General features: G+C 41.6%; 1 protein-coding gene across 7 annotated transcripts in view; it reads right to left on the bottom strand.

Moving 5' to 3' along the window:
* The window catches only part of LOC116378737 (neurexin-1a), a 236807-nt gene that overhangs the window by 58167 nt on the left and 153719 nt on the right, over positions 1-24921 (bottom strand). For all 7 annotated transcript variants that reach the window (XM_031840694.1, XM_031840655.1, XM_031840674.1 and 4 more), the window contains one exon: positions 24540-24721. In XM_031840694.1, coding sequence (XP_031696554.1) covers positions 24540-24721 — 182 coding nt within the window. The remainder of the gene's footprint in view (positions 1-24539; positions 24722-24921) is intronic.

Genomic DNA, 24921 nt, shown 5'->3' with positions numbered 1-24921 from the left:
GGTTACAGAGTATATAGACATGTAGTATAAGCATCTCCTAAAATATAATGGTTAGATAGTTACATAGTACTAATATTGTGGTCAGTAATTAGAGTGTCACCACATCTCTTTTCTATTCAGAGAGTGGGCTTGATCCATACAATTTTCATCTCTATTGCATCATGAATATGTAAACTGCAGCTATTGGTGAAACAGGATCTGTAGGGGCCAAGGCAACGTGATGAAGACTTGTGTCAGGCCAAGTGAGCTGGAACTGATGGTGCACATAATTAATGGTCTGAAATAGACTGAGAATTAGTGCTGGGCTGGGATGTTAATTGACTATGATACTTGGGCTGGTGCCTCTCAGCCTGAGGCTCTTACTCTCTCCCCCCCCCCTCGCTTTGCTCTATCACTTCGCTTCGATTTTCACTGTGTCCTATTTCTTCCACTCCTCGCTTGCTTTCCCCTGATTTTGCCTCCTACTCAATTCCCCTCTCCCTTTTTCAATCTCATTTTCCATGTTTCTTATCCGTTCCTTGTCAGTCTCCTTTACCTTGAAGGTATCTGGGACTTCAAAAACAGAGAGGGAAAGACATGTGACACACACTTCTCATGTTGAAGGAGCCACCTACAAAAACTTTGCAAGCCTCGGCTGTAATGATGCCAGAGTTGTAACACTAATAGGAATACCATGCTAACACACACACACACACACACACACACACACACACACACACACACAGAACTGAAAGTTAACAATGGATGGCTACCGTGACATTGTGTTGATACCACCTGTTTAGCATCCTCTTCCATGACTCATCTGTTTAAATAGATGACCTATGCATCTCTGGAGCACGAGTTTGGGAAAAGTTGTGTACTTTGATAAATATGCAAACAAGGTCATAAATAAGCTGGGTCCAGCATTTTCTTCAACCTCCAATTTAGCTTTTTTCCTTTCACGGACACATTCCTTTTTTGAGATTTGCGTGACACAATACTGTGACCGGTACAACAAGTAATTCATTTATTTATTCATATCAAGGCAAAAAACAAACAAAAAGAATCCCACACTATTTATTTGTGTTAGCCGATGTGTTGCTGTAACAGTTGCAGGAGGATTGCAGCGCCTTAGTATTGCACTTTTCATAAAGTTAGGGACTGGATATTAAAACAGAGACTTGTCAAACGTGAAGCAGCAGAGCCTGAGTTATCCTAAATTTAGACGTTAGCAAGGTCCCACATCACCGGATCCTACATTTCTCAAAATTCAATATATCAGCATCTTTCATTAGACTATTCCTGCCTAAGTATGCTCACTTTTTTAAACTTCAATTTCCAGTTCAAAAGAACTGAAATAATTAAAAATACTAATAAGTTATGATGAAAAGTGTAGTTAACAGTGCTGAGACTGAGGCCTACAGTACTGTTGGATGGTAGGAATAAATAGAACGGAAAAGTTACTGACAATCTACCAATTGACTGCAAACCCGAATGGTCTGAAATTAACTTTTTGTATTCATTTCTATTTTGCCTGCTATTTTTTTTTAAGTCTATAGAGTAAATAATAACACTAAGATAATCTATTGTCAAGAATGATGTCATTTAACGTCTGACATATTTCCACAAAAGAACATAACATGCATTTCGGGCTATTGGAGCCCTGTTTTTCAGGGGTGGGAGGGTACTGTACACATGCACATGCATACATGATCGCATCTTCCTACGTTTAAAATATACTATCAACACATTTCAATGAATACAAAGAGTATTTAGCCTGGAAAAACAAAACAAACTGAAAACTTAGGCTACACAATACTGTTACTTCCTCCTCTGCTCGCAAACAGCTGAACACCTGTCTGCTCTGAGCATATCCACCGTAGTGAAGTTGATACAGCAACAAGTATGTATGTATGTACATAACAGACATTTAATTAGGTCCTAAATGGATGTTTTCTTTTACATGTATTTGTATGCTAATTAAATCCAATGATTACAAAGCAATTCCAGCTGTCATCACTACCAAACTCACATCAAATCAAACACCGCCAAAATTTCTCAACCATCATTTATCTCTTGCCCCTGTGTCTGACTCACAGGGATTGACTGGTGATGAAGAGGAGGAGAAGCAGAAGATGGAGCAAAAAAAAAAAAAAAAAAGAGACTGGAGTCAATGAGAGAAGTAAATTAGAGAAAAAAAAATAGGAAGACAGATCAAAGCAAGGCTGGAAAGAAGAGAAACTTGATTACAGGGAAGAGAGAATGTGGAAAAGTATAGAAAAGGTGGACTTAGAAGGGAGCTAAAGAGAGAGGGAATTCAAGGTATTAAGGCAAACAGCCGGAGCTGATCTGTAGGGAATCGGCTGGACTGAAGGTATAAGGTCGGCACCATCACTCCATGAGAGATTACATCGTGTCCAGATGTCTGGTTGTCCACACGCAGATAGCAATCACTGTCATCCCAATACCTCCCCAATCACTACCTATTACTATCTCTCTCAACCACAGATGCCTGCTTCCCGGCAGGCATCTGTGGTTGCCTCGGTGATGATCCCTCGGACATCACACTGTCATGGAGGTCTCACCTGTCACTGCACATGAGCATTACCTTCCATATTATTAAGTAGGGTTTTTTTTTTTGCGTGGGCTGCTGTGGCTGAAACAGCCTCTGGCCAGAGCGAGGAAAGACCGCCATTGATTTGTAATGCTGAAGGACAGGCTGAGGTTGGAGGCCTGAGGTTGTGGGGCTGAGCCTGCACAGGCTGTCAGGGTTTAAAGGCTGCTGGAGTTGTGAGACAGCTCAGCGTACAGAGGCATTTATCATCAGCAAGGTAACTGGCTTCTCTGAAAAGCAGTTCAGGCGAAAAATGAACAGCTGCCATGGCTGCGCTCACAAAGACCCCACCATTCTTTTTGCTTTTCACCAGCCTAAGTTCCCAGCAACAGGAAACAAGTCAGACATATTGTCATTCAAATACACAACTACTCACAAAGAGGCATATTTCTCTGATGGGAAATGGCATATCGAAATGGAGGGCTTCTAAACTGCATACTGTATGCAGGAACAACAGGCATCTGGCATCTGGCATGCACGTTTTCTGTGCTTTGACCATTAACAATCTCCAGCTTTATGGAAAACTTTCTGTCTGACAGCATATCCCTGACAAAAAAACAACCCTTTAGAGATAAAAAAAATAAAAAAAGCTGCCAAATAAGATGAGTAACCTCATCTATTTTTGAATAATCGGCCGCCTACTGTATACACTGCCTCACCCAGATATGCGAAATCCATGATATGACATTAAGAAGGCTACCAGTTTTCCTCAACACAAAAACCATTGAAACACTGTTATTTACACCACATCCATTAATTAGGTGGTTGGTATCGGATCGGCTTTTGAGAATCAGACTGCAGCTGCAGCCTCCTTCTTCTTAACTTGTAAATGCATTGCACTTGATAGAGTGATATGAAAGACAGCAAGATACTTTGTATTTAAAAAAAAGATGCAGGCGTAGCAGTAATCAAGTGTTTGGTGAAGACACACTGCAAAAGAGAGACTAATAACCCTGTGGAAGTGGATATTGAGAGACTGCAATGTTGTGACTATGTATAATAGAAATAGTAATGCATACTAAATGTGATGTGCTTGAAAGAGTGCATATCCAGTGTGTCTACCTTTACTGGAGGATGTTTTAGCCATGTGTCCTTCTTCTTTAAGGACATTTTCCCTCTTTGTCATTTTGTTTTCACTCTGCAGGCGTCTGGATGGATTCATTATCACAAGAGCTGCATGTACAGCACTGTAAGTACGTTGAGCCTCCTGCACTAAAATTGCTCTTGGGTTTTTATCACAAAAACATTAGCAATGTATGTGTCCCTCTAATCAATCAGGTTTTGGTAACCATATGCCTGTTCTATTACCGCAGGAGAGCAGTGTATGTGTCATTGGTGCATCCAGTGACCTCCCTTGTAGGACAATAATTAGCATTTCCATGTGGTAACAGTGTATTCAACAACTTTTTAACAAGAACGGTTTGTTTAAGTTGGCAGCACACTCCTGCCCTTCCTTAGAAAAAAAACAAAAAATCCCATTAATATCACCTTTCCAATTCACTGATATTCTACCGTGGCTTCAACTTTTATTTGTCGATGTCCAGCTCATGGTTTCCATATCTCTGTCTTATTGAAGCTCAAACAGAATGTGGGCCCATTTCCCCGTGCAGCTCAAAGTGTTGGGGAGGGCTGCAGATTAAAAAGCCTTCCCCTGGGTGTGCTCACCAGGCTGTTCAGCGCTGCTCGCCAGGGAGATTCACTACATACATTCTCTTTTATGGCCCTTTCCTTATTCATCATAACACAGCTTCAATTTTATTAACTTCTCCAGCCAAGCATATATCTTTGCCTTTGCCATCAGTCTTTTCCTCTCTATTTCTATCCGTACAAGCACCCGTCTCCACCCGGTTCCCCATGATGCTCATAAGCTCACGTACACAAGCGCACACTGTTATTCGCTCAAATGTATACAGATTTAACACGGGGAAGGCTGAGCAAATGGATGCATTTTTTTTTCAATCCGGTCTGGTCTTTATCTTCCTGTTGGGTAAGTGTTGTTCCCCAGCTGGGCCCGAGACAGTGTTGAGGAAAGTGCCTGCTTCACAAAGTATGCTGAACATGGAAAATGGAAAGAACCAATGAATACTCCGAAAATTGACCAAATCTATTTAACACTGAATTTGGAAAAGTACTGCCGTCTGACAACTAACGAGCAGAGACAAATTATTCTTGACTTTTTAAATGTTAATTTATTGTCCGTGCACATTCATTTAGTGTACGCTTTATTCTAAACATGGCAAACAAATACAGGTAAATGCAATAATAATGTTTAGTTTACTCTTTATTCCGAAGCGGAGCAAGGATTTGGGATTCAATTGTCCCAGAGACCATGCATACAAAACATAAATGCATCCATTAAATTGCATGCAATGTCATGAAAGAGAGCAAAGTCTTTCTCATGGATGTGGTCACTTATGTATAGAAACATTTTTGGAAAGTCTCCAATCTTAAGCATACAATAGTGTTCATGTGCTATTATATAGCATAACATGCCATAAATCATCCACATTCACACAGTCCAAAGATTTCAGATCCAGTCTATTTTTAGTTATTTGTCCTTTCCTTAGGCTGTGTAAGCTCTGCTCCAGACACTGTAGAGAAAGGCAAATTTCACTGGTCACAGTCTTCTCCGCCATAAGAAACAGGCATATGTCCCTGAACCCAACAGGGAGGTAGCGTGGCAAGCTCACTAAAGCTGCTGTGATGACTTGAGCAGAGCTTATTACTAACCGTTGCTGCATGTGCGCTAAGAAAAAGGAAAAGTGGATGCAACAGATCCAACCACGGACTCTCAAGAAAGGTGATGGCACGAGGGCCACCTCAGTGTGAAAAGCTTTGATGGAGGAGCTTTACCCATATTGTATCATGGAATCTGAAGTTTTTAGAGTGGATAAAATGGACAGTGTTCATAGAAACAAGGGTCAGTTCTAGTGTAGATATAACCCGGCTGTCATGTGTGCCACATGAGACAAGAAAAAAACACTCATGGGTTATCTGGATTTATGAAATATTGAGCATTATAGAAACACTGTACCCTGAATGGGATATTAGCTCTACCTTTTTTGATTCAGTGTTCCTTGATCTCATATCTTTGCATTTCAAATCAATGGAAACAGGTAATTTCACGAAGTGAAACAGGGAGCATGGAGTGTTATGAATATTTAGCAGAATTGCTCTAGAGAAGACAATGCCAGTTGGTCAGACCACCAATGAAATATCTCAATAACTATCAAATTGATTGCCATGCGATGTGTTACAGACTTTCATTGTGACCAGGATTGCCTTGAAATATGGTAGACATTCATGTCCCCCTTTGGAGGATGAATTGTAATAACTGTGGTTATCTTTAACTTTTCATCTAGAGACATGATCACATCAACATTTAAATGTGTCCAATACTTTGGTTGATGACAAAATTCTTCAAAACAAAAGACATTCCCACCAGCCTCAGCTATACTTTGTGTTAAGTGCAAAGTCGCAAATGTTAGCTTGCTAAAATTAGGTGGATTGTGGATAACACTATACCTGCTAAGCTGCAGCATGTTAGCACACTGGCGCTAGCATTTACACATATAACAGAATTTTAAATATCCCAATTATTAGGTAAATCAACATTAAGCATCACCTGAAGAGAGAAAAAAAAGAGAAACAAAACATGCCAAGGATGGTGCTTTGCTTCTCATTAAGGATTCATGAGTTGCCCTCAGCTATCTTATCCCCAAAAAGAATTCTACAAAAAGACACATTCATCATCAAGATGCTGTCCGGATCATAATGAGAAAAGCCAAAACGGAGCAGAAACTGTCGTCTTCAGTTGTCCCGTTTCCCACCATATGCTAAAGCTCCTGTCGACATACTTTCTGCTTAAGGGAGAGCCAATTTATTTCCCCAGAAGGATGGACCACTTGTGACATTTGGCGATGGTGCATCAGACGTTTCATCCAGCTGTTCCAGACACAGACACAAACAAAACACACTCGCAGAGGAGGTGGCAGGGGTTGGCGTAGTCGCAGCAGAAGCTTTGATAAGCTAAGTAGGCTGACTTATAATTTCAACATTTTTATGTGTAATGATTTGTGGGGGTCCTTATATAACCACTCCCGTCCACTTATGTTGTAGTGCCAGCATACGTGCACACATGAAAAGACGCATACAGCCAAAACGGTTGTGTTCCAATAACCCACTGTATCAATTCTTCAAATAAATACTTCCATTGCTGCCCTTCTGTGTGATATTGCATTTGGTTGAATGGCCCCCACAATATTTACTGTAGTCCCAGGAATTGTTTCTCCACGCTACTCAAAGCAATGGGCTGTTTTGCCAAAAGCTATTAGGGAGTGATCTGCTTTGACCGGGAAAAGATGTGCTTCAAGGATGCCGATTCAAATCACAGAGTACATGTAAAAGATTTCCAATTCACTGCATTGTACTGACAATACAGCAAGTCTATTCAGCAAGGATGAGGCACAATTACATTTTATTTATATCGCACATTGGAAATTGTCGAGCGAATTAGAAGCATTTCAGCTAAGGTGTTTTCTACTGTTCAGAACAGGGCACCCATCACCTGCAGTTATTTTTTTGTATTTGAACAACTGCAAAGCTGTAAATATAATACCAAACCGTATTACTGAATAGTGATTCAATTAATTTGAAAATGATATAACATAAATGGAAAATGTGACATCATCATGTAACACTCCCCTGAAGACCTAATACAGACTTAGGGTCCCTACGGCTGATAGGGTTATATTGCTTTTTTGTGAAAATAACAGCAAATCATGACTAGCAGGCAAGAAAACTGAATGCATCTGCCAGTGTGTGCACATATACTGTACATGTCCTACCGAGCACATCTTCAAGCATGAAGAGTTTGTATTGTGTGTGCAGGGGAGTTGATGCGCTGCCCTTATAGAAGGGTTACGGGGCTAAGATGTGCATGGAATCTGGAAACAGGGCTGTATGAATAACAAAAAAAGGATGGTTGCGCCAGGCCTCCTGCATGCAAGTCTAATAAAATGCTTTCATTAGCAGAGCCACCCAGGTGTAACGTGGCCATGACGGCTGGATACCCAAGTAGATAGGGAGTGCTGGAACCTTGTTATGGTGAGAGCAAATTCAAGCCCACTCTACCAAACGTTAATCTGTGTGATGGCTCAATAGACTCTTTATGTCTCCGTGTGTATCTGGGCATGTATCTGTTAGTGTGCGCAAACAAAGAAAAAGGAAGAAAGAGGCAAATGTGTGTGCGTGTGTGTGTGTGTGTGTGTGTGTGTGTGTGTGTACGTGGCACACTTGATTCGCACAGAGACGTGCATCGCTGTCACAGGGTGCTGAAGGCAGGTCTGCACATGCATGTGCTCAGATTTCCATACTTAGCTCTGGGGCACTCTCTGATGTGATGTAATCACTTCATCACGGTAATGGAAATTGGATTTTATTCTCTCTTTTCAGCGGCGGCACGTTGATTCACCCTCACTTCAGCTTGGAGGGGGAAATTGACGGTAACTGATTCCTTGCTGACTGCCCCTCATCCAGGCCATAAACACAGATCGTATTTGTAGAGGCGGTAAAATTGTTTAATTAAAAACAATAATTCACTACAGGTCGTTATGTGCTGCTAATTAAGCAGAGTTGACAGAGCAAGGTGTGTGTGGTGAGGTGGCGGTTACGGGAGATATATCGCTTTGTAGTCATTACACTGACAATGCGGAGGGCATGTCGGAGCCAGTTCCCTTATTCGTGTCTCACAGAGGAAGCTTCTTAAAGATTCATGAAGAGATGAAGGACTCACCTGGAGCACTGGTGGAAAGTGCAGGCAACCTGACTTGGTACTTGGGACTTCTACCAGCCCTAAAATGATGTGGTTCCCCAAAAAATTAGTTCAGAAAAAAAAGAAGAAACACAACACAAGAAGCTCTGCGGCCACGTTTAACATTAAAACTGGCTGTAAAAACAGCTCGCTCTCTTACATTCTACCTCTTCCCCTTCGACAAGGAGCTCGAAGTGCAATTTTGTAAATCCGCCCAGCAGATCAAAGTGCTACCATGTTCTAATGGCTGCCACCCACCCACAAGCCTCTCCTGTGGAAGAGCACCATCAGCAGTGTGTGTCTTAAGAAGAGCCAAGACAGCCTGATTAATCTTCTAATAGTTCCAGAGAGAGATAAAGACAGATATACTGTAGACGCAGCAACAGAAGAAGGGAAGCGACAGAGAAAGTTGCAACTCAGTTACCATATTACACTGTATGTTCCGGCGGAGAGAGTGAAGAGAAGACAAGCGTCTGATGAAAATTGCCATTCATGTCTTTGTTGTGACTCTTACACATTTTTTTGCATTTGTAATGATAAGGCTCCTCTGTAAGATGGCTGCTCACTGCAGCACTGTCTCCTGCCCTCCTGCCTCGCTCGTCTCTGTTCGACAAACTCCTCAGTCCTGCTTGACAGGATGATAATAACTATCAAACCGATTCCATAACTATGTGAAATAAATATCAGAATACAAGATAAAAGGGAAGTTACTGCCAATTCTGTTTGGAAAGGGGACTCGTTGGCCATGGAGAGTGTCGTCTTTGAGAAGTTGGGAGGGAATTTTGAAGGCAGACAAATTGAAAGAATGAGAGTGCATGCTAAGATTGACAATTTCACAATTCAATGGAAGATTGAGCCTGAGCTTGTTCTAACACAATGGGCATGAGTGTAACATCCTTTGCATTTACGTGAGTGAAGCAAAACATAATTTGCGTTTTCCTCTTCCACACAAGTCAACAAGCCACCTAGTGAACTCCTTTTAATTCTTTTCAGATCAGTACAATTAATCTTTTTAAGTGAAAGACTTCCAAACTCGATCACAACCCTTAAAGAGGCGGTGTTGACAAGCCCTTCCTGTCGACCTTGCTCACTTGAGGTTATTTCACTTATGCAAGAGCCTAAGGCAATAAATATGAAAATGGATATACAACCAAAGCACCTTTCAAAAACATCATGGAGTGAAGACAAGCAAAATGAACAGCAGAATGTGAAAAAGAACTGCTTCGTAAACAGGCTTGCACATCACACTGATCACTCCTTCTTTGGTAGCGCTTATATTAATGAACACAATTATATTTGGCACATGGAAAATAGGCATTATGCTAGTATATACAGCTTGCATCACCATAGTAATATCCCTGGCTTGTGTTGAATGTTCATGTTATTATACTGGGGCGGATGTGACAGAGAATGCTTTGACTTGATATCACAGCTCCTCCTCTGGCTCCCTGTGGTCAGAGATAGTGACAAAAGGAGGGATAGGTTGAGATTAAAGGCGAGAGGATCTACCAGGTAGCCCGTTTTTTTAATCCTGCTGGGGTTGTCGCTGTATCTAATACCAGGCAGAATATTTATTCATACCACCCATGTTTTTAAAGCCACAGTATGAGAGCCGAGCAATTACATAACCAGATGTGGGAGTTACCTGGCAATAAACAGCTATGTAATGGTACCATAAATGCTGGATGAATACTAGGACAGGTGCTATAATGTTTTGTGTTTATTGCTAGGATTGAGTCAGTTTCTGGTGGTAAAAATTAGGTTCCAGTGATCCATCAAAAAGCCTGAAAGGATTGCTTTTTTGCCATAATGACCACACACACACACTGTTTGGATCCCAGCAACGGGGCCCGATACAGCTGATGCAGTAAAGTCCTTTTTTCCATTCACAGCAAATTTTATAATTCTGAGCACTGCTCACTTCTTCCACCAATTATCGCTATACTCTCACAGTAAGTGATACCACCTGGGTTAGAAAAACATCATGAATAGATTGCATTATTTTCTGTGAGCACGAAATCAGTGGGAAAACATTCACAGCGTGAGTGCAGCATCACAGCCGGGTTTGACTGAAAAGTTAGGAGGAACAATGATGAAAGTGCAGACTGGACTTTTGATTCCCAAATCAAGCTTTTGGGTTGAGTTATTGCCTGTCCTATTCACAGCAGGAGTATGGAGCACTGCATTGAAAGGTCCCTCTACCTGACAAACAGGAGAAGTGCTATGATTAAATGTCGGCTTCTCCGTTTGTCTATGACAGCGTCTGTCTTCATTGAGCGCTCTTAAATTGGTTTCGGAACCGATTGGAAATGGTTCTTTTATTATACAGCTCCCATAACTCCCCCTCACATCAAAGCAGGGCCATCTTTCATCTGGAAGATGACGGTTCCATTAGGGTCTGCCAACCTCTTACTGCTGCTTTGTGAGTTGTGGTGCTGGGGGAGAGCATTGTTAACCAACACAACAACAACAACAGGATCTCGCTGGCTTGGGTGTGCACAAAGTCTATAGGTTGTGGCAAGGCAGTTCATCAGATGACTGCTCACCCAGAAACACGCACAGCAGCAGGCGCATAGACACACACAGTGTCTTTCCATCTCTTTTGCTCTCTTTTACTGGCGTTCTTACACACAAATACAAACATTCACAGATCTGACAAAGTCTGACAACAGAGATGCAGAAAAAATAAAAGACAGGACTTGGCCAAAGGGAGTGTGCCTGTCAGCTCTTCCTCACCAGTTTCAGTGTTTCATCAAAGGTATGAGTGGCCCATGAGGTTCAGCTGCCAATCTGGCAACATGTTCAGTCCCCAAAACACAGAACGGGGAATCTTTCAAAGACTGAAGCCCGGTAACTCACTCCCCTGCACATTACTGTCTTCATTAACTTTGTCTCTCGACACGGCTCACGCAAGCAGTCAGGGCTCGGTTTTTAGAAAGCAGGATGGCTTCAAAGCACACAGAGCAAGGGCATGTTATGTTCTCTTCCACATATTAAGGCAGCGTGTCGGCCAGGCCCGGTGACATTGTTGGTGCTAATGAGGACATGGCTGTGCCCGGTGTGTGTGGGTCGGCAGAGACATACGCTCTGGTCCCAGTCTGGGAGTTTTAATTAGACCTACATTATCAGACTGTCTGTCCGCATTGGCCCTATCAGCTGCTGTTTGGATGCATTATAAATCATCGGTGTAAGTGACCACTAAAGACCTGTACTTTATGTGGAGCATTTCCTCCATACAAGGCTAACATTAATATTACACTGCTGCTTATTTTCTGTTGTTTGCATTTCTTTGGCGCTCTTTTATTAATTTCTTGAGGTGGCTGTGCTAAAACAGCATTTCCTCCATCATGAGCTCATCAGACTCAACTCCTTGACGTTTGCACTTTGCTGTAAATGTCAGCTTTCTTTATGAGGCCTGTGATGAGTTTATTGAACAGTTCACACCACACATGCATACGCACCCTGCCATGTGATCAGTGCTTCACAGCCAACTATAACTCTGATTTCTAGGAGTCTGCTGACAATTCATGGTGCTCAGCGCTGGCGGGCAGCATAAGAGCGGCTGCCCACCATCCTCCACAGAACAACCACAGATAAATCAAGATTTCATGGGGACTGAAATGGCTCCCTGCAAAGCCTTACAGAACTGCTGGGCTTTGCTGAAGCTCTGTCCTGTAATTGTAAATTAAAACAACTACCAATTACCAGAGTGGTAACGTAAGTAAAGTCCTTTCATATTGTTTTTATCTAGTACTGTACACTTGTGTGAATCCAAATGGGCCAACAACTTTCCATAAATATTCAGCCAACGCATCTCTCGCCATATGCTAGTGTACTGATCTGATCTCAGGGTGGTCCTGACTCAGCATTCTTCCGGAGTTGTGGTTTATGACGGGGAAGCGATTGGGCCAGGGTGGCAAGCACTACTGCCATGATGATAAATGTTGTGCATTAGAACTGTCTGGACCTCTGTGTCCATGCTGGCCTGCAACTCCGCCTAGTGGAGCACAGAGCTGAGGGAGGGAAGAGGAAGCAGGTATGACATGCTGTTCCTGAACACTTCTTTTTTTAATCTTCTTGTCACTCTCGCTGTTGACTGTAACAGAGCCTATTGGAATAAAGAGCAAGGGAAAAGTCATGTCCGTGGACCAGTAACATATATGGCTCACCCCCCACGGCGGGTGTCTACACAGACTTAGATTGTTCATGCATGGCATGCTATCTCCTGAAATAAAAAAGGAGAGATGAAAAGGAAAAAAAGTCCCATGCTGAACAACTTCCAACTGTGAGGAGCGTGCGCACACACACTCATACATGCATAATATTGTTTATCTCAGAGTCTGACGGCCAGCAATACATGGTCACAGAGGTCCTGAGGACCAGGCTGTACCTGACAAGCCGTCAGTAGTTTTCCCAAAACACAGACAACACAGAAGCAGTTTAGAAGAGTGGGATGGATAGAAAATCATATACTTGTGTCCTTTAACAGACTTAATCCAACTACTACCCTCATTTCATCTTATCCTCCTCCTCCTCCTCCTGTGCCAACATCAGGCTTTTCCTTTAATGAAATGTTTGGGTCTTTACTCTTTATCTTTTCAGCTTCATTCTTTCTCTTCCCCGCCTCCATTGTCTTTGGGTTTTTATCAGTCATCTTGCGGGGAAAGGTAATAAAAGGCCAACATACTGAGGGAGCCTTGCTCCGCTTTGTCATTTTGCTGTCTCACACCCTTCTTTTTGTCTTTTATTTTTGTTTGTGGCAGCAGACCTTATCTGTGAGATGGCCGTGAGATAAGCCCTCTGTGGTTCTTTGTGTTGAAATAATACGACAGGCTGATAAGGCCTTGTGGGCGAGTAGTTCACTGCTGCTTCTCTCCTCCCCGACTGCGTTTTCCTCTTTCCCGGGTGTGTTAGGAAGTTCCCAGAGGAGCAGAGAGTTATCAAACCTGTCAGGTTCCACCTTTGATAAACTGTCAACCCACCCTCTTTGACACATACAATTACATGTAAACGTTCTTTAAGCAGTAGCGTGGCTTTAATTCTTCAAACAATAACTTGACTTAAAAGATGAAGTGTTTACACGCTACCAGGTCTGCGACTGTGAATTGCAAATAATTTGTAATCTGTAGTCACTATTGACATGTCAAATGTTACGTCTAGAGAGGATTTTTGTTAACAGGTTGACGACAAAATCCTAAAACCAAAACATTCATAGACACAATGGAGCACAGCGAGTTAGTTCTGGACAGACACAAAAACTTTCCTCCGCCATCCGTTTTACTACTGATGGAGTCACAAGTTCCCGGCTCATGCCATTACGTTGTCTCTAATCTTCAGCGCCTATTAAGATTTCATGAAGTGGTAATGATTATACAATTACTCCCAGCTTGGAAATACCATAATAACGGCCACGGCAACCCAGGTTTGTGAGTTTACGGAGTGGATGTTTATAGATTAAAAAAGCAAACAAACACAGACTGTCTGACTGGCTGGCCGGACAGCGATTTGTGTTGCTATTGACTAAAAGGTGGCGGGCAACACTGGCACTCAACAGCAGTTACATTTTCATATAAATGAGCGTGGCTATCTGGACCATAATTGCCTCGGAATCTACTATCTATTACGATACAAAGGTGGCCTTTGTTGTGACCTTTGACAACAATACAGTACTTTGAAGACATTTCCTTATCTTAAACCAACCTAAAAACAACATCTTTTCATCTTATTACGATTGACTGCCCTTCATTGCTTGAAGGTGAGGAGAGATGTCTCTTAGTTTCCCCCAGAGTTTAAGCCAATACGGAGCTGACAAATGCAAAATCCCCGCATAACCTATAATAGCCCTCAGCTATACCATATACGTAGATGTTTTAGCTTCATACCTGATCAGACATTATAATGCTTCAGTGGCGAAGGAAGATTAAAACTTTTTACTTGAGTGTTAAGCTCAGTCAGAGACATAGAATTCCCACAACAATTTTCTAAGTCTGTTATAGCAGCTCCTTGTCAGACACGGGGCTATTTCACAAAATGCACTGGTGAATTAAAGAGTTAAGGAGAAGCAGATACTTCAAGCATAACTGATTTATTAGGCCAAGTAAAGGGAGGAGACGAAGAGAAGAAAATGAATTAGGCCTCACATGCACTTTTAATTACTGCTGTCAAGGTGTTTGCTTCGCCCTTCTGGGAAACGCAAACCAAACCATCACTCACACCACTAACTTAGAAGAGCCGCAGAATAAGCCATAAAGTTTAACACCTCTTCTATGGTGCAACATTTACTGCAACATAAACAAAAGCTTCTCCCTGCAACGTCTCTACTGAGGTAAGGTGAGCTGCATGGTTGATAAACTGAGCAGAATGAGGCCACTGATCCAGGTGTGCTCTTCTCACCTCGTGTGCTTACCTGAGGGATAGAAGAGGACAAAGGAACAACATGTGCCTGTTTGTTTGATCTCGCTGTAAGAGGTGCACTGCACATGTAGGCTGCTGACACGTCATGGGCTGTTTGCTCTTGCACAGGCAGCACTGCCGGCCTTCATAGCGCAGCTCTTATTATAGCAGAGAGGCAAAGGAATATTTTTATGCACATTTGCACATGCGCTCACACACACACACAAGCGACCATCCTATTCCTTTGATGAGGCTATGGAATAAGCTATCTATGACCAGGGGCTCTGTAAGAGTGCTTGGCTGCAGTGTAAGTCTCTTGTCGCTAAAAGACAAGACTTTGGCCAGACAGTCTGCCCTAAGAGCAATAACTATGAAGAAAATACATATGGGTCTTGCAATATCTAACTTGAATGTCAAGTGCTGCTCTGTGTAAACTTGGAGTTAAAATCTTTATGTTTCTCAGTTGGACCCGAGTAATATTCACTGGCATCTATGGAGGATATAGGGATGGTCACTGAATCCATTATTCATAAACAAGGGACAAGAGGGGAGTGAGTGTTTCTGCTGACAATGTGGTTGCTCTCCCAGAAGCCAAGAGACATTTTAAAGGCGGATATGGTTCCCCATCTCACCAACCCCAGTCAAGATGGGTTTCAGTTGTGCTGACTCCCATATGTCCACATGATATGTCTTGCCTCTCAATCTGCAGCTTCCTGCTGCTCATTTACTCTTAATGTTTTATGAGTCCATGCGGTTTTTGGGTGGAAGCAAACCCGTAAAAATAGAGCAATCCTTCTCTTGTTCCAGGAAGACACAAAGAGCAAGACACTATCTTCCATAAAACAAAACAAAAGAAAATGAAAGAGACAAAATTAAATCAGGGACTAAAGTTAACTTAGCAAGGCCACAAATGGCGTACACCAATTCACCCACTGTGGCACGCAAGGAAATGATTCCACAGCAGCACATAATTAGAAACAGCATGCGTGTATGTGTATTATATTTTAAACAGGCTTCGATGGAAAGCACAAGGGGCTGGAGATGAGAGCAGTGCACCAGTGAAAAAGGTAATTGAGTTGACCAGAACCAGGCAAGCCGTCTGTTTAATATTTCATGCAGCCTCAACAACAATTATGAAACAATTAGCCGAGAAACACCCTGGAAGATTTTTCTTTGCCAGGGATATGTGTAAGTAATTGTATAAGTAATTTCAGACTTAGCCTGTTCTAACTTGACCCTGGTAAACACCAGCAGGCACCACTTGGTATACAGTGTATGTGTGGTAGCACATGTGAAAGTATACCCAAACATGTATGTTTAAGCTTGTTCAAAATCTTTGTTTTGGGATTTTTAGGAAATACACTTCCCTTCAGCGTTAAAGTCAAACTGAGATTTTAATACTCACTTTTTGGGTGAGGAAATTATAATGATACTGCAGCTAATGTGCATATTTCTACATTTTCCACAAGAGGGATAAAACCGTTTTCGGAACTTTCTATGAAAACAGCTTCTAAGCTTCGAGCCTCTGGGTTCGTGTCATGGCAGCCGTTAACTGACATGCTTTCTAGTCCATTTTAAGTTTGTATCTGAAATGGAATCTGGCAAGCTGGAATAAAAAAATAAAAAAGTAAAAAAGTGGAAGTTAGGATAATTAGCCTCCACTCAGAAAGTGGAAGCTAGTTAGTTAAGCTCCCCAACGGAAGCAGTATCAGTGATACCCACTACTAGACTTTGCTTTTCATTCATGTTATTCGAACACCTGCTGCATCTAACGATGATCAATCTCGGAACCCATCGGCTATTAATCAGATGACAGATAAGCCTCTTGGGGCATCCAGAGTGCTTCCAGAACCAATATCTTGTCCTCTTGACAACAGATTCTGCATATGAATGCAGAAGATACTAGTAATGCAGAATGCAATTACTAGTATCTACTTTTTGTCTGTTCAAACTGAAGATGTACGAGAAAAAAACTTAAAATTTCTATTTTACAAATAAATAAATTAATTAATGTATTATTAATTTTAATTCCACTTTACTTACCTTAAACATATGTATCCCTAATATTACATGTATTTGATGAAAGTTTACATGGATACAATATATTTAAAATTGAGAAATATTTAAGAAAAAGTGGCAAAATAATAATTGTGCAGAACAATTTTAGTGAAAATGTGCTCCATATGCGTTAGCTGGGAGATGATGTACTTTGGCTCACTGCAATGGAGCGATGAAGAGTGAGACTATTTTTATCCCACCCGGAGGGCTGGGGCAGCTGTGTCAAAAGTCAACAACTATAGTGACTCCATGCTGCGACGCTCCAGTCCCAAACGCACACATCCCATCAGCTTTATTTCTGAAATTAAACTAAAACCATGACAGATTAATGAATGCTTAAAATGTGAAATGGTGGAAAAAGTAAAGTAGGCTAATGCATTTACAGGAACACGTCCAACTAGAACCTAGGGGAAAGGCTGAGCAAATATGAACTAAATTCATCCTTTGAACTGTCGTAGCAAATAGAAAGTCAATGCTCTTAACCTGGTGACCCACAAGAAAAGCAAACACGCCTGACAGTGTAACATTAACAATGAAATCAAATTTACCCCATGTTAGCCATGGCAATATTGCTCTGTATGAGGCAAGCCCATAATGTATTGATGTACAGCTTTGAGAATGACAAGCTGTACTCACTGTGATTTGTTACACTAATAAAAGTGAAGACACATTATTGTCCTGCCATCTCAAATACACATACACACACATCTTCCTCTCTCTCTCTCTCTCTCTCTCTCTCACACACACACACACACACACACACACGCTCGTTCCTCTTCATGGACCACTTGGCTTTGTAGTGGCAAAGAGCTTGAACAAATTGAGAAATGATTGGAATTGAAAGATGAGTAATGGTGATTCTAGCGCTGTCCCTTCTCAATATGGAGATGATGAGATTTGATTCTTTGAGGTCAGGTGCATCATCCGAGCTGAGTGGCTGCCCCGTCTATGACTAAAAGAGATAGGAGGCCATTCGCTCTCACATACAAGCTTTTTGCCACCATAAGTCACGGCTGACATAAAATCAATGCTGTATTTACCGGTGCCATATTCATCGCCATCACACGTTCTGTATGCTAACCATATTAAGAGCAAAGGAATATGTTCGAAGAGTTGCAGACTATTATCCTTTATTGTTGCCGTCTCCTCCCCGTTCATGTTTGTGTGACTGAATCAACACTGAGGGACTAAATGAGGTCAATGAAGCTCCCCCATCCATGCCTTTGACTGCTATCTCCTCATCACGGTCAGCTATTAACTCAGCATTACAGTGCCATTAGCCTAGCTTTGCCACATACTGCACTGCAAACTGCCAATCAAACCGCCAAGCAAATAGCACTTCTGGTTTCTCTGACACTCAGTGAAATAAGGTGTGCGTGGGGAAAGAGTGAAATAGCATCTGGTTGTGAATGTACATAAATGTGGCGGAGCTGGCTAGAGCTGGGTGGAATTGTTAATATGCATGCAGCCATGATTACTGCAATTCCGACTTTGATTAATTGACCCCACAAAAGGAGTAACGAGAAAAGTGGGAAAAATCCCTAACAATTACTGAAAATTGAAAGACTGAATAAAACTAGCAAAAACAATGGTGTCCAAACAGAAAAAAAAAAAACAACTTACACTTGAGCACCTCACCATCCACGGTATTCTACTGATGATTCTCAAATGGCATGCTCTGTTGCTTTTATACCTTTTGAAAAAAGTGGCGGAGGTTGGCAGCTCCCGGCTGTCTTCGGTTATCGTACCAGTGAGCCGGGGAAACTCCAGAAGTAAGAGTGACTTGTGTCAGCGCAAACCACGGAAAGTCCAATCACTTGTGAGATGGATGTGTTTACTCCCACCCTCTGTTCATCGGAGCATAACAGTTCAATGATGAATAATGTCATGGGGAACAAATCTGTGTTTGGACACTGTTTCTTTAATACTAAAGTCCTTTAGCTCAGCTTTTTTGGTTAGGCCTCCATATCATTATATACACATAATTCAAAATGATTAAAAACAGGATTGAGCTGTGAGCAAATTCAATAGAGATGTGATATTGTAAATGACATGAAATTGCATGTAAATAATATGCCAGTCTTGTTTAGAATCTGCTCAAAATGCACATCTGCATGGCAGAAAACATTCCAGTTATATACTGGGATCATAGCCATAGCGAGAGCTGATGAAGTAATGTCGAAAAAATGCGGGTTTCCAAACTGTGAAGTGACAACTATTCAAACACAATAACACCCAACAAATGAAACATATTTAAAAATGTTCAGCTAAAGATGGAATTAAACACTTAATCACCACCCACGTAGGTTAACATCAGTTTGTATTTAGCTGCATTTATTTTCCACTATCGAAGATATGAACAATCTGTATTTCAACTGTAATTTTGTATGTGTCAGTTGCTCTGGAGGTGTGGTAATAACTCATTGATGTGCCTCGACCGAGCAAGCAACACAGGAAAGCTGCATAGCAGTGAATCCTGGGGGTATTGCTTGCAGGTCTGTTCTATGTGTGCAGAGCAAACCTGAGAGGTAATTACTGGGTCTGAAACCTTAACAGGAGTAGTGGATGAGAATAAGATCCCTTCCCTGGACAGGTGTTTTAATAGGAGTATGGGGGATAGCGTGACACTGGTTCTCTCCTGAGACCTGCAGCGCCTCTCCCAGGTTACAACCTCACCTGTAGCATCAAATCAGACTGTACAGGATTCACCTAATGACACAAGTGATTGTCTGTAAGAAAGGTGAACTGCAAAAACTTATAAAAAGATCACATTTTCTTACTAGAAAATTGAGGTACTCAGACAGTTGGCCTGGTAGTCTCTCTTTTCAAGCCATTTTACATGATTAATAGGGTAAAGAGTAGAGTTGAAACTGCAATTAAAGGTGTCTTCCATCAGAAGAAACCCCCCTTTCTAGAAGTCAGCTAAAGGAGGACCGAGGGGAGCAATGCTCCACCAGAGAAATCATTATTTCTCCACCATCTCCTCCGCTCTATGGAATACATTAACTTTGCTGTCTTAGCCAGAGTGCCTTCATTGCTTGTTTTGTTTTTTTAAAGTGATGCATGCAATTAGAAGAAGGGAAAGAAGAAAGTGCTTGGAATAGTCCCCAACCCCCACACAGAGATTGAGTACCAGCACAAAACAAGCTCACTGGGCCCCTCAGGGCCCCGCCTGAGACTGAGGAGAGCCTCTGATAGTCACCATCACCGCTGCTCATTGACAACAAAAAAGAAAGAAGACAACTGCAAAGCCTCCATTTCACTGACTAAATGGCTTGCTAAAAATGTACAGATGGATTTCCGATAACAGACAGACCTCTGGTTTGCGGGGAAACATAAATGATACTTCTTTTGTGGGGAATAACATACCTGAATAGCATCAAAGTAAAATCCGCCTCTATTTTAATATTCTAAATGTATACAGACACTGCACAGTGAAACGTATTAGCATGTTTAACAGAGAAGGTACAGCACAACCACATCGATTAAACTTTGTTTCAATTCTTCTTCTGCATGGATTACTGGGCTGCAAACACCCGGGATCATTATATCCATAATTCCATGTCATTGTGAATATTTTTCAAGATTTGACATTCAGCTACAGTGCAATTAATTACTTATGGATTACTTAAGATACTTTGCCAGGGCATACTATTGTGCATAGACAAGTCTTGAATCCACATGGGATACTTGTCAAAGTAGCCTCATGAATATGCGTCACCTTCGAAAAAGTAATGGGTATTGTGGAAAACCATCATAATTGGAGAAACGGTGGAGGCATTATTATGAATCTAGTGCTCCTTCCATGTGCGCTGCAGTAATGAGCCTGAGGAAAGTGATTGTCATACATTTGATGGTTCACTGAGTTCACAGTCATTGTCTTTATCTGCGATAGATAGGAGAGGCGGGGGGGAAAGATCGCAATTCCTTTGAGGTACATTTAAATCATAGTCTCCACATATTACTCAGAAAATTCCCTCTTGAGAGTGCGAGCTGAGATGGCGTCCTTCAAGCCCCGCTGGGTTTCCTGTCATCATGAAATGGGAGCAGGAGATTAGGGGGGTGAGGGATGTAGAGGATGGAGAAGGAGGGGGCTAAATACTGAAATCTGGTCTAATCCCATCTCATACAGCTGAAGATACACTCCTCCTAAGACATTTGTGCTCAGAGCTGAGGTAACTGGAAGGAATGAGGGGAATAACATTGGGAATCCGCCTCATAATATATTGTTTGGAAAGAATTCCATACTTTGTTTAAACATATTTAATACTGGAAATCAACAGTATGTCACACTATCAATAGTTCTGCTTATTTTACTTTAGAAAATAAGACAATTTGCCCAAGGTTAGTGAAACTAACTCACTCAATGCAATGCCACAGAAAAATGGGCCACAGTCATTACATGGAATGGTATTTCACATTACAGTGTGAGCTACTGAGGGTACAATTCAACCAGATAAGGTTTTGCAGGTGACTAGCTGAGTGCTGCTGTTATTGCATTAAAAAAATGCTTCATTGTGGCACATTTCGTACAGCTCATTGTGTTTAATGGGCCGCTGTAAAACACATCCTTCCCATCGTAATTAATGAGGAGAAGACAGAAGCGTGAAACACATATCTAGAGGGTCTGTATCAAGTATACCAATTTCATAATGTTAGTGTGATTTAATTTCCTGCTATTCTTCCATTTGGCTGCATCACAAAGCTTAGAGAATATCCCTTATGACAATTAAATAACACAACCAATTATGTTTCGTTAAAGTACTGTACAAGTCTTTTATCACACACTTTAAACATTATGTTATGACAGTCATTTAATCAGAAAACATTTCGCCAGATATTTTAATGTGGTGTTTCATTGATAACATTTGGCAAAACACTTGCACAGAACAGAAATTGTGTAATACACTTCCATCCTGTTGTATTTGTGTATTTAACAACCTAACCATATGAACAAAAACCTGTATGACCTTCATGCATCTCTTCTGTGTTTTCTCCCACTCTTCTCTCATTTTCTAATGAAATGCAACACTGCACAAAGCCCCCAGATTAATGTGCAGAAATGCATAAATATGAAGCATTCAGAGTGACTGCTGATGTGAGTGGAGACTGCTGTAAGAACATGCCTTATCAACATTCCCTCCCTGTAAAATGCCAACGGAATGCTGCGCATTTCATCAACAAGGCGACGCATGCATCTGCTGTAAGTTGCGTGATCTCCCTGCCTTGTTATACCAGGTGAGCTTCCCCTCTCTCACCTCTCCCGTCGGCGCAGCTCATGTCTCTTAACCTCTAACATTCATCACTAGTCCACATCAGTGAACTTAAAAGCTGGCATCCAGCCTGAGACTGTCTTCTTATAAGATGTTTCCACTAAGATGTGCCCCGTGTCTTTCCTGGGCAAACTTCTCTTTGTGTATTAGCTCTAGTGTAGACACAGAAATACAGCAATGTATGACGGAAATATCTTTCAAGATGTTTACAGCCTACAGCTTTCTTGTGAGTATGCATGTGCACCAGCTGCAAACCCCAGTATTGCTAGGAATTCACCCTTACATCTGGTCAGGAGGGCTTGAATTAATTGCTACATGATATTTAAATCAAATGCAAAAGTGTGGGAATTGTTCAGCAATAACTTGGCAAGTGTGCATGATGTACAAGCAAGTGAGCAAATTTGTATGTATATTACTTCAGTGCCGCATTGGGATGAGCTACCTAGCAAAGCCCCGTTGTGCCATCTAATTTAAAAAGGCGCCCTGTCTATGCAAATCGTTGGAGAGGACATTTTTCATCACTCGCATGAAAATAGTGTACAAATAAAAATCTCGCCTGTTTCATCCCTGTTTCAGGTGTTTCCTGCAGGTGGACAGGAGCCCAGAAAGCTGCAGAACACACGAGGATCTTAGTGGAGCATTCGAACATCTGAGAGAGCACATCTGTCCTTTTACACCCATGTTCCAATTGATGTTCTTTTGAACATCTCGTTTGTGTGGCAATTGCTGATGAATGCTGCGTGTGGAAAAAGGTTGAATCCTTTTAAATTGGCCGGTTACTCCTGGATTAAAACTAGTGGCTAAAAATCACTTGGCCCTGGAAAAAAAAAAAGCTAATCCAGGCAGAGCAAGTACGGAGCTGTCTCATAAGACCAAGATCACGGCTGCTCCGAGTCCCCGGGACAGGCCTTCTTATGTCACTGTGTGCTTACTGTATGTGTGAATATAGGTGTGTGGGCAGCTGAGGTTGAGGCAAACTTCAAGACCAATTTCATGTTCGGGAGCGTGTGCTGATCTGTTGTGCAATGTTCATGTATGCTTCTGGCCAGCATCAGTGTTGTCATGTGTTGGGGGGTGGTCTGCCCTGGATATGTGCATGTGTGCAACCACTTACAACGTGCGTATTAATGTTAAGGATATACAGATGCCGTACATGTTACGATTTCTACAGTTGAATCTGAAACTTGTGTGTATTATAGCAGAAAACAATATTACCCAAATAATCAAGGGTATTTAAACATGCAACAAACTTGGTCCAAACTGCCAAACTAAACTAGAGGGTTAGTTAGCTTTGTGTGCACTAAAGAACACGGGTATTCCGTGTCAACAAAATAAGAAAACATTGCAGGGAAAAAGCCATCAGGCAGCGTAAAGACCAGAGTATATTCTGAATAAACATGCCTGTGGATGTGCAGATAACATCCAACCTGACTCTTACTACTGGACATTTTTCCTCTTAGACTATTTTTAATTTTGGACCATCGAGGAATTATATTTTACGTTATTTTTTATGTGCCATACATTTTCTATGGCCAGTTATGTTTAGCAGCTCCTCCAAACTTTTACATTAAGGGAAGGCATGCAGTCATGATACTTTAAATCTGTTTATCCTTAAAATGTAAATTATTTTTCCTACTTGAGCTAAAACAGAGTAATTCATCCACAAGCACTTGAAATGAATCAGATAAATAATGTTTATCACAGATTATTTAAAAAGACAATATTATATTTCCACCGCGTTTCTCTCTGGCCAGCAGCGGGGCAGCACTCCCTAAAGCACCAACTTTCACGTGCTAATGAATGTTGTTATCGTTAAGTGGGTGCCAGCGGGAGGAAGGTCATGTGGTAGCCAAAATAAATTGTATCCAGGCCGGGTATGCACTGTATGGAACTGACCCTTATTACTGCACCATCTCCCTCAGTTCCTGCTGCGCACACACACAGCGGCAATAAAAACGCAGACCAGATGAGGTGAGCAAGCATGTGCTCCTTCTTATCGCACACAACATAAACGTACTGATGGGCATGCATGTCGTACTTGCCATCAAATCAAGACGTCCTTATTCTTTTGTGGTTATAGAGAGTTTAACATTATAACCACTATCATTAAAGCTCTGTAAACTTGGCTTCAAATCGACCAAAGTTAAAACGTTTTTAGGTTTTATTTGTTGAGAGTGTAACACTGGAAACATCAAATTTGACTGAGAGTAACTGTTGCTAAATTCTTATTGGTGAACAGAAATGATCCCTTTCACTGCAAATCAATGGGAAAAGCAAGAAATAGAAATATATAAAAATTCTAAGTAAAAAACTGACAGAGAAAATGTGTGAAGATGGCTTTATCCTAATATAATACATCTAATACTGCACTTGCAGTTGAAAGAATGCTGATGAACAGTCTTTGACTTACGATGTGCAGCTTCAGGAAGTCTCCGAGACCAGAGGAGCTATCCACCCTCACCAGGACAGCATCCTTCAGGTGCGTGCTGAAGCCAACGGCTAGCCGGTCTGCCCTCGTGCTGGGACGGTCATTTGGCGGCCACGTGTATGTGATCAGTCCACCGTCTCGCCCAAATATGTACGTCGTTCCCGCTAGAGAGGGAAAAAAAGCAGAGATAACAAATATAAGAGTGAATTCCCCCTTACAGTCATGTACCAGGCATGAACCACTGACTGTCAACACAACAACATTATAAACGCAACAAAGCCGGCACAGATGCCATGTGTACACAGCACCGTCAGTCTGAAGTGTTTCATTGTGCTGAGTAATGACTTTGCAAAGCACTGCGCAA

This window comes from Anarrhichthys ocellatus, unplaced genomic scaffold (assembly GCF_004355925.1).
Source record: "Anarrhichthys ocellatus isolate YVR2014 unplaced genomic scaffold, GSC_Weel_1.0 scaffold3, whole genome shotgun sequence".
NCBI lineage: Eukaryota > Metazoa > Chordata > Actinopteri > Perciformes > Anarhichadidae > Anarrhichthys > Anarrhichthys ocellatus.
This window is presented reverse-complemented; position numbering and strand designations above follow the sequence as displayed.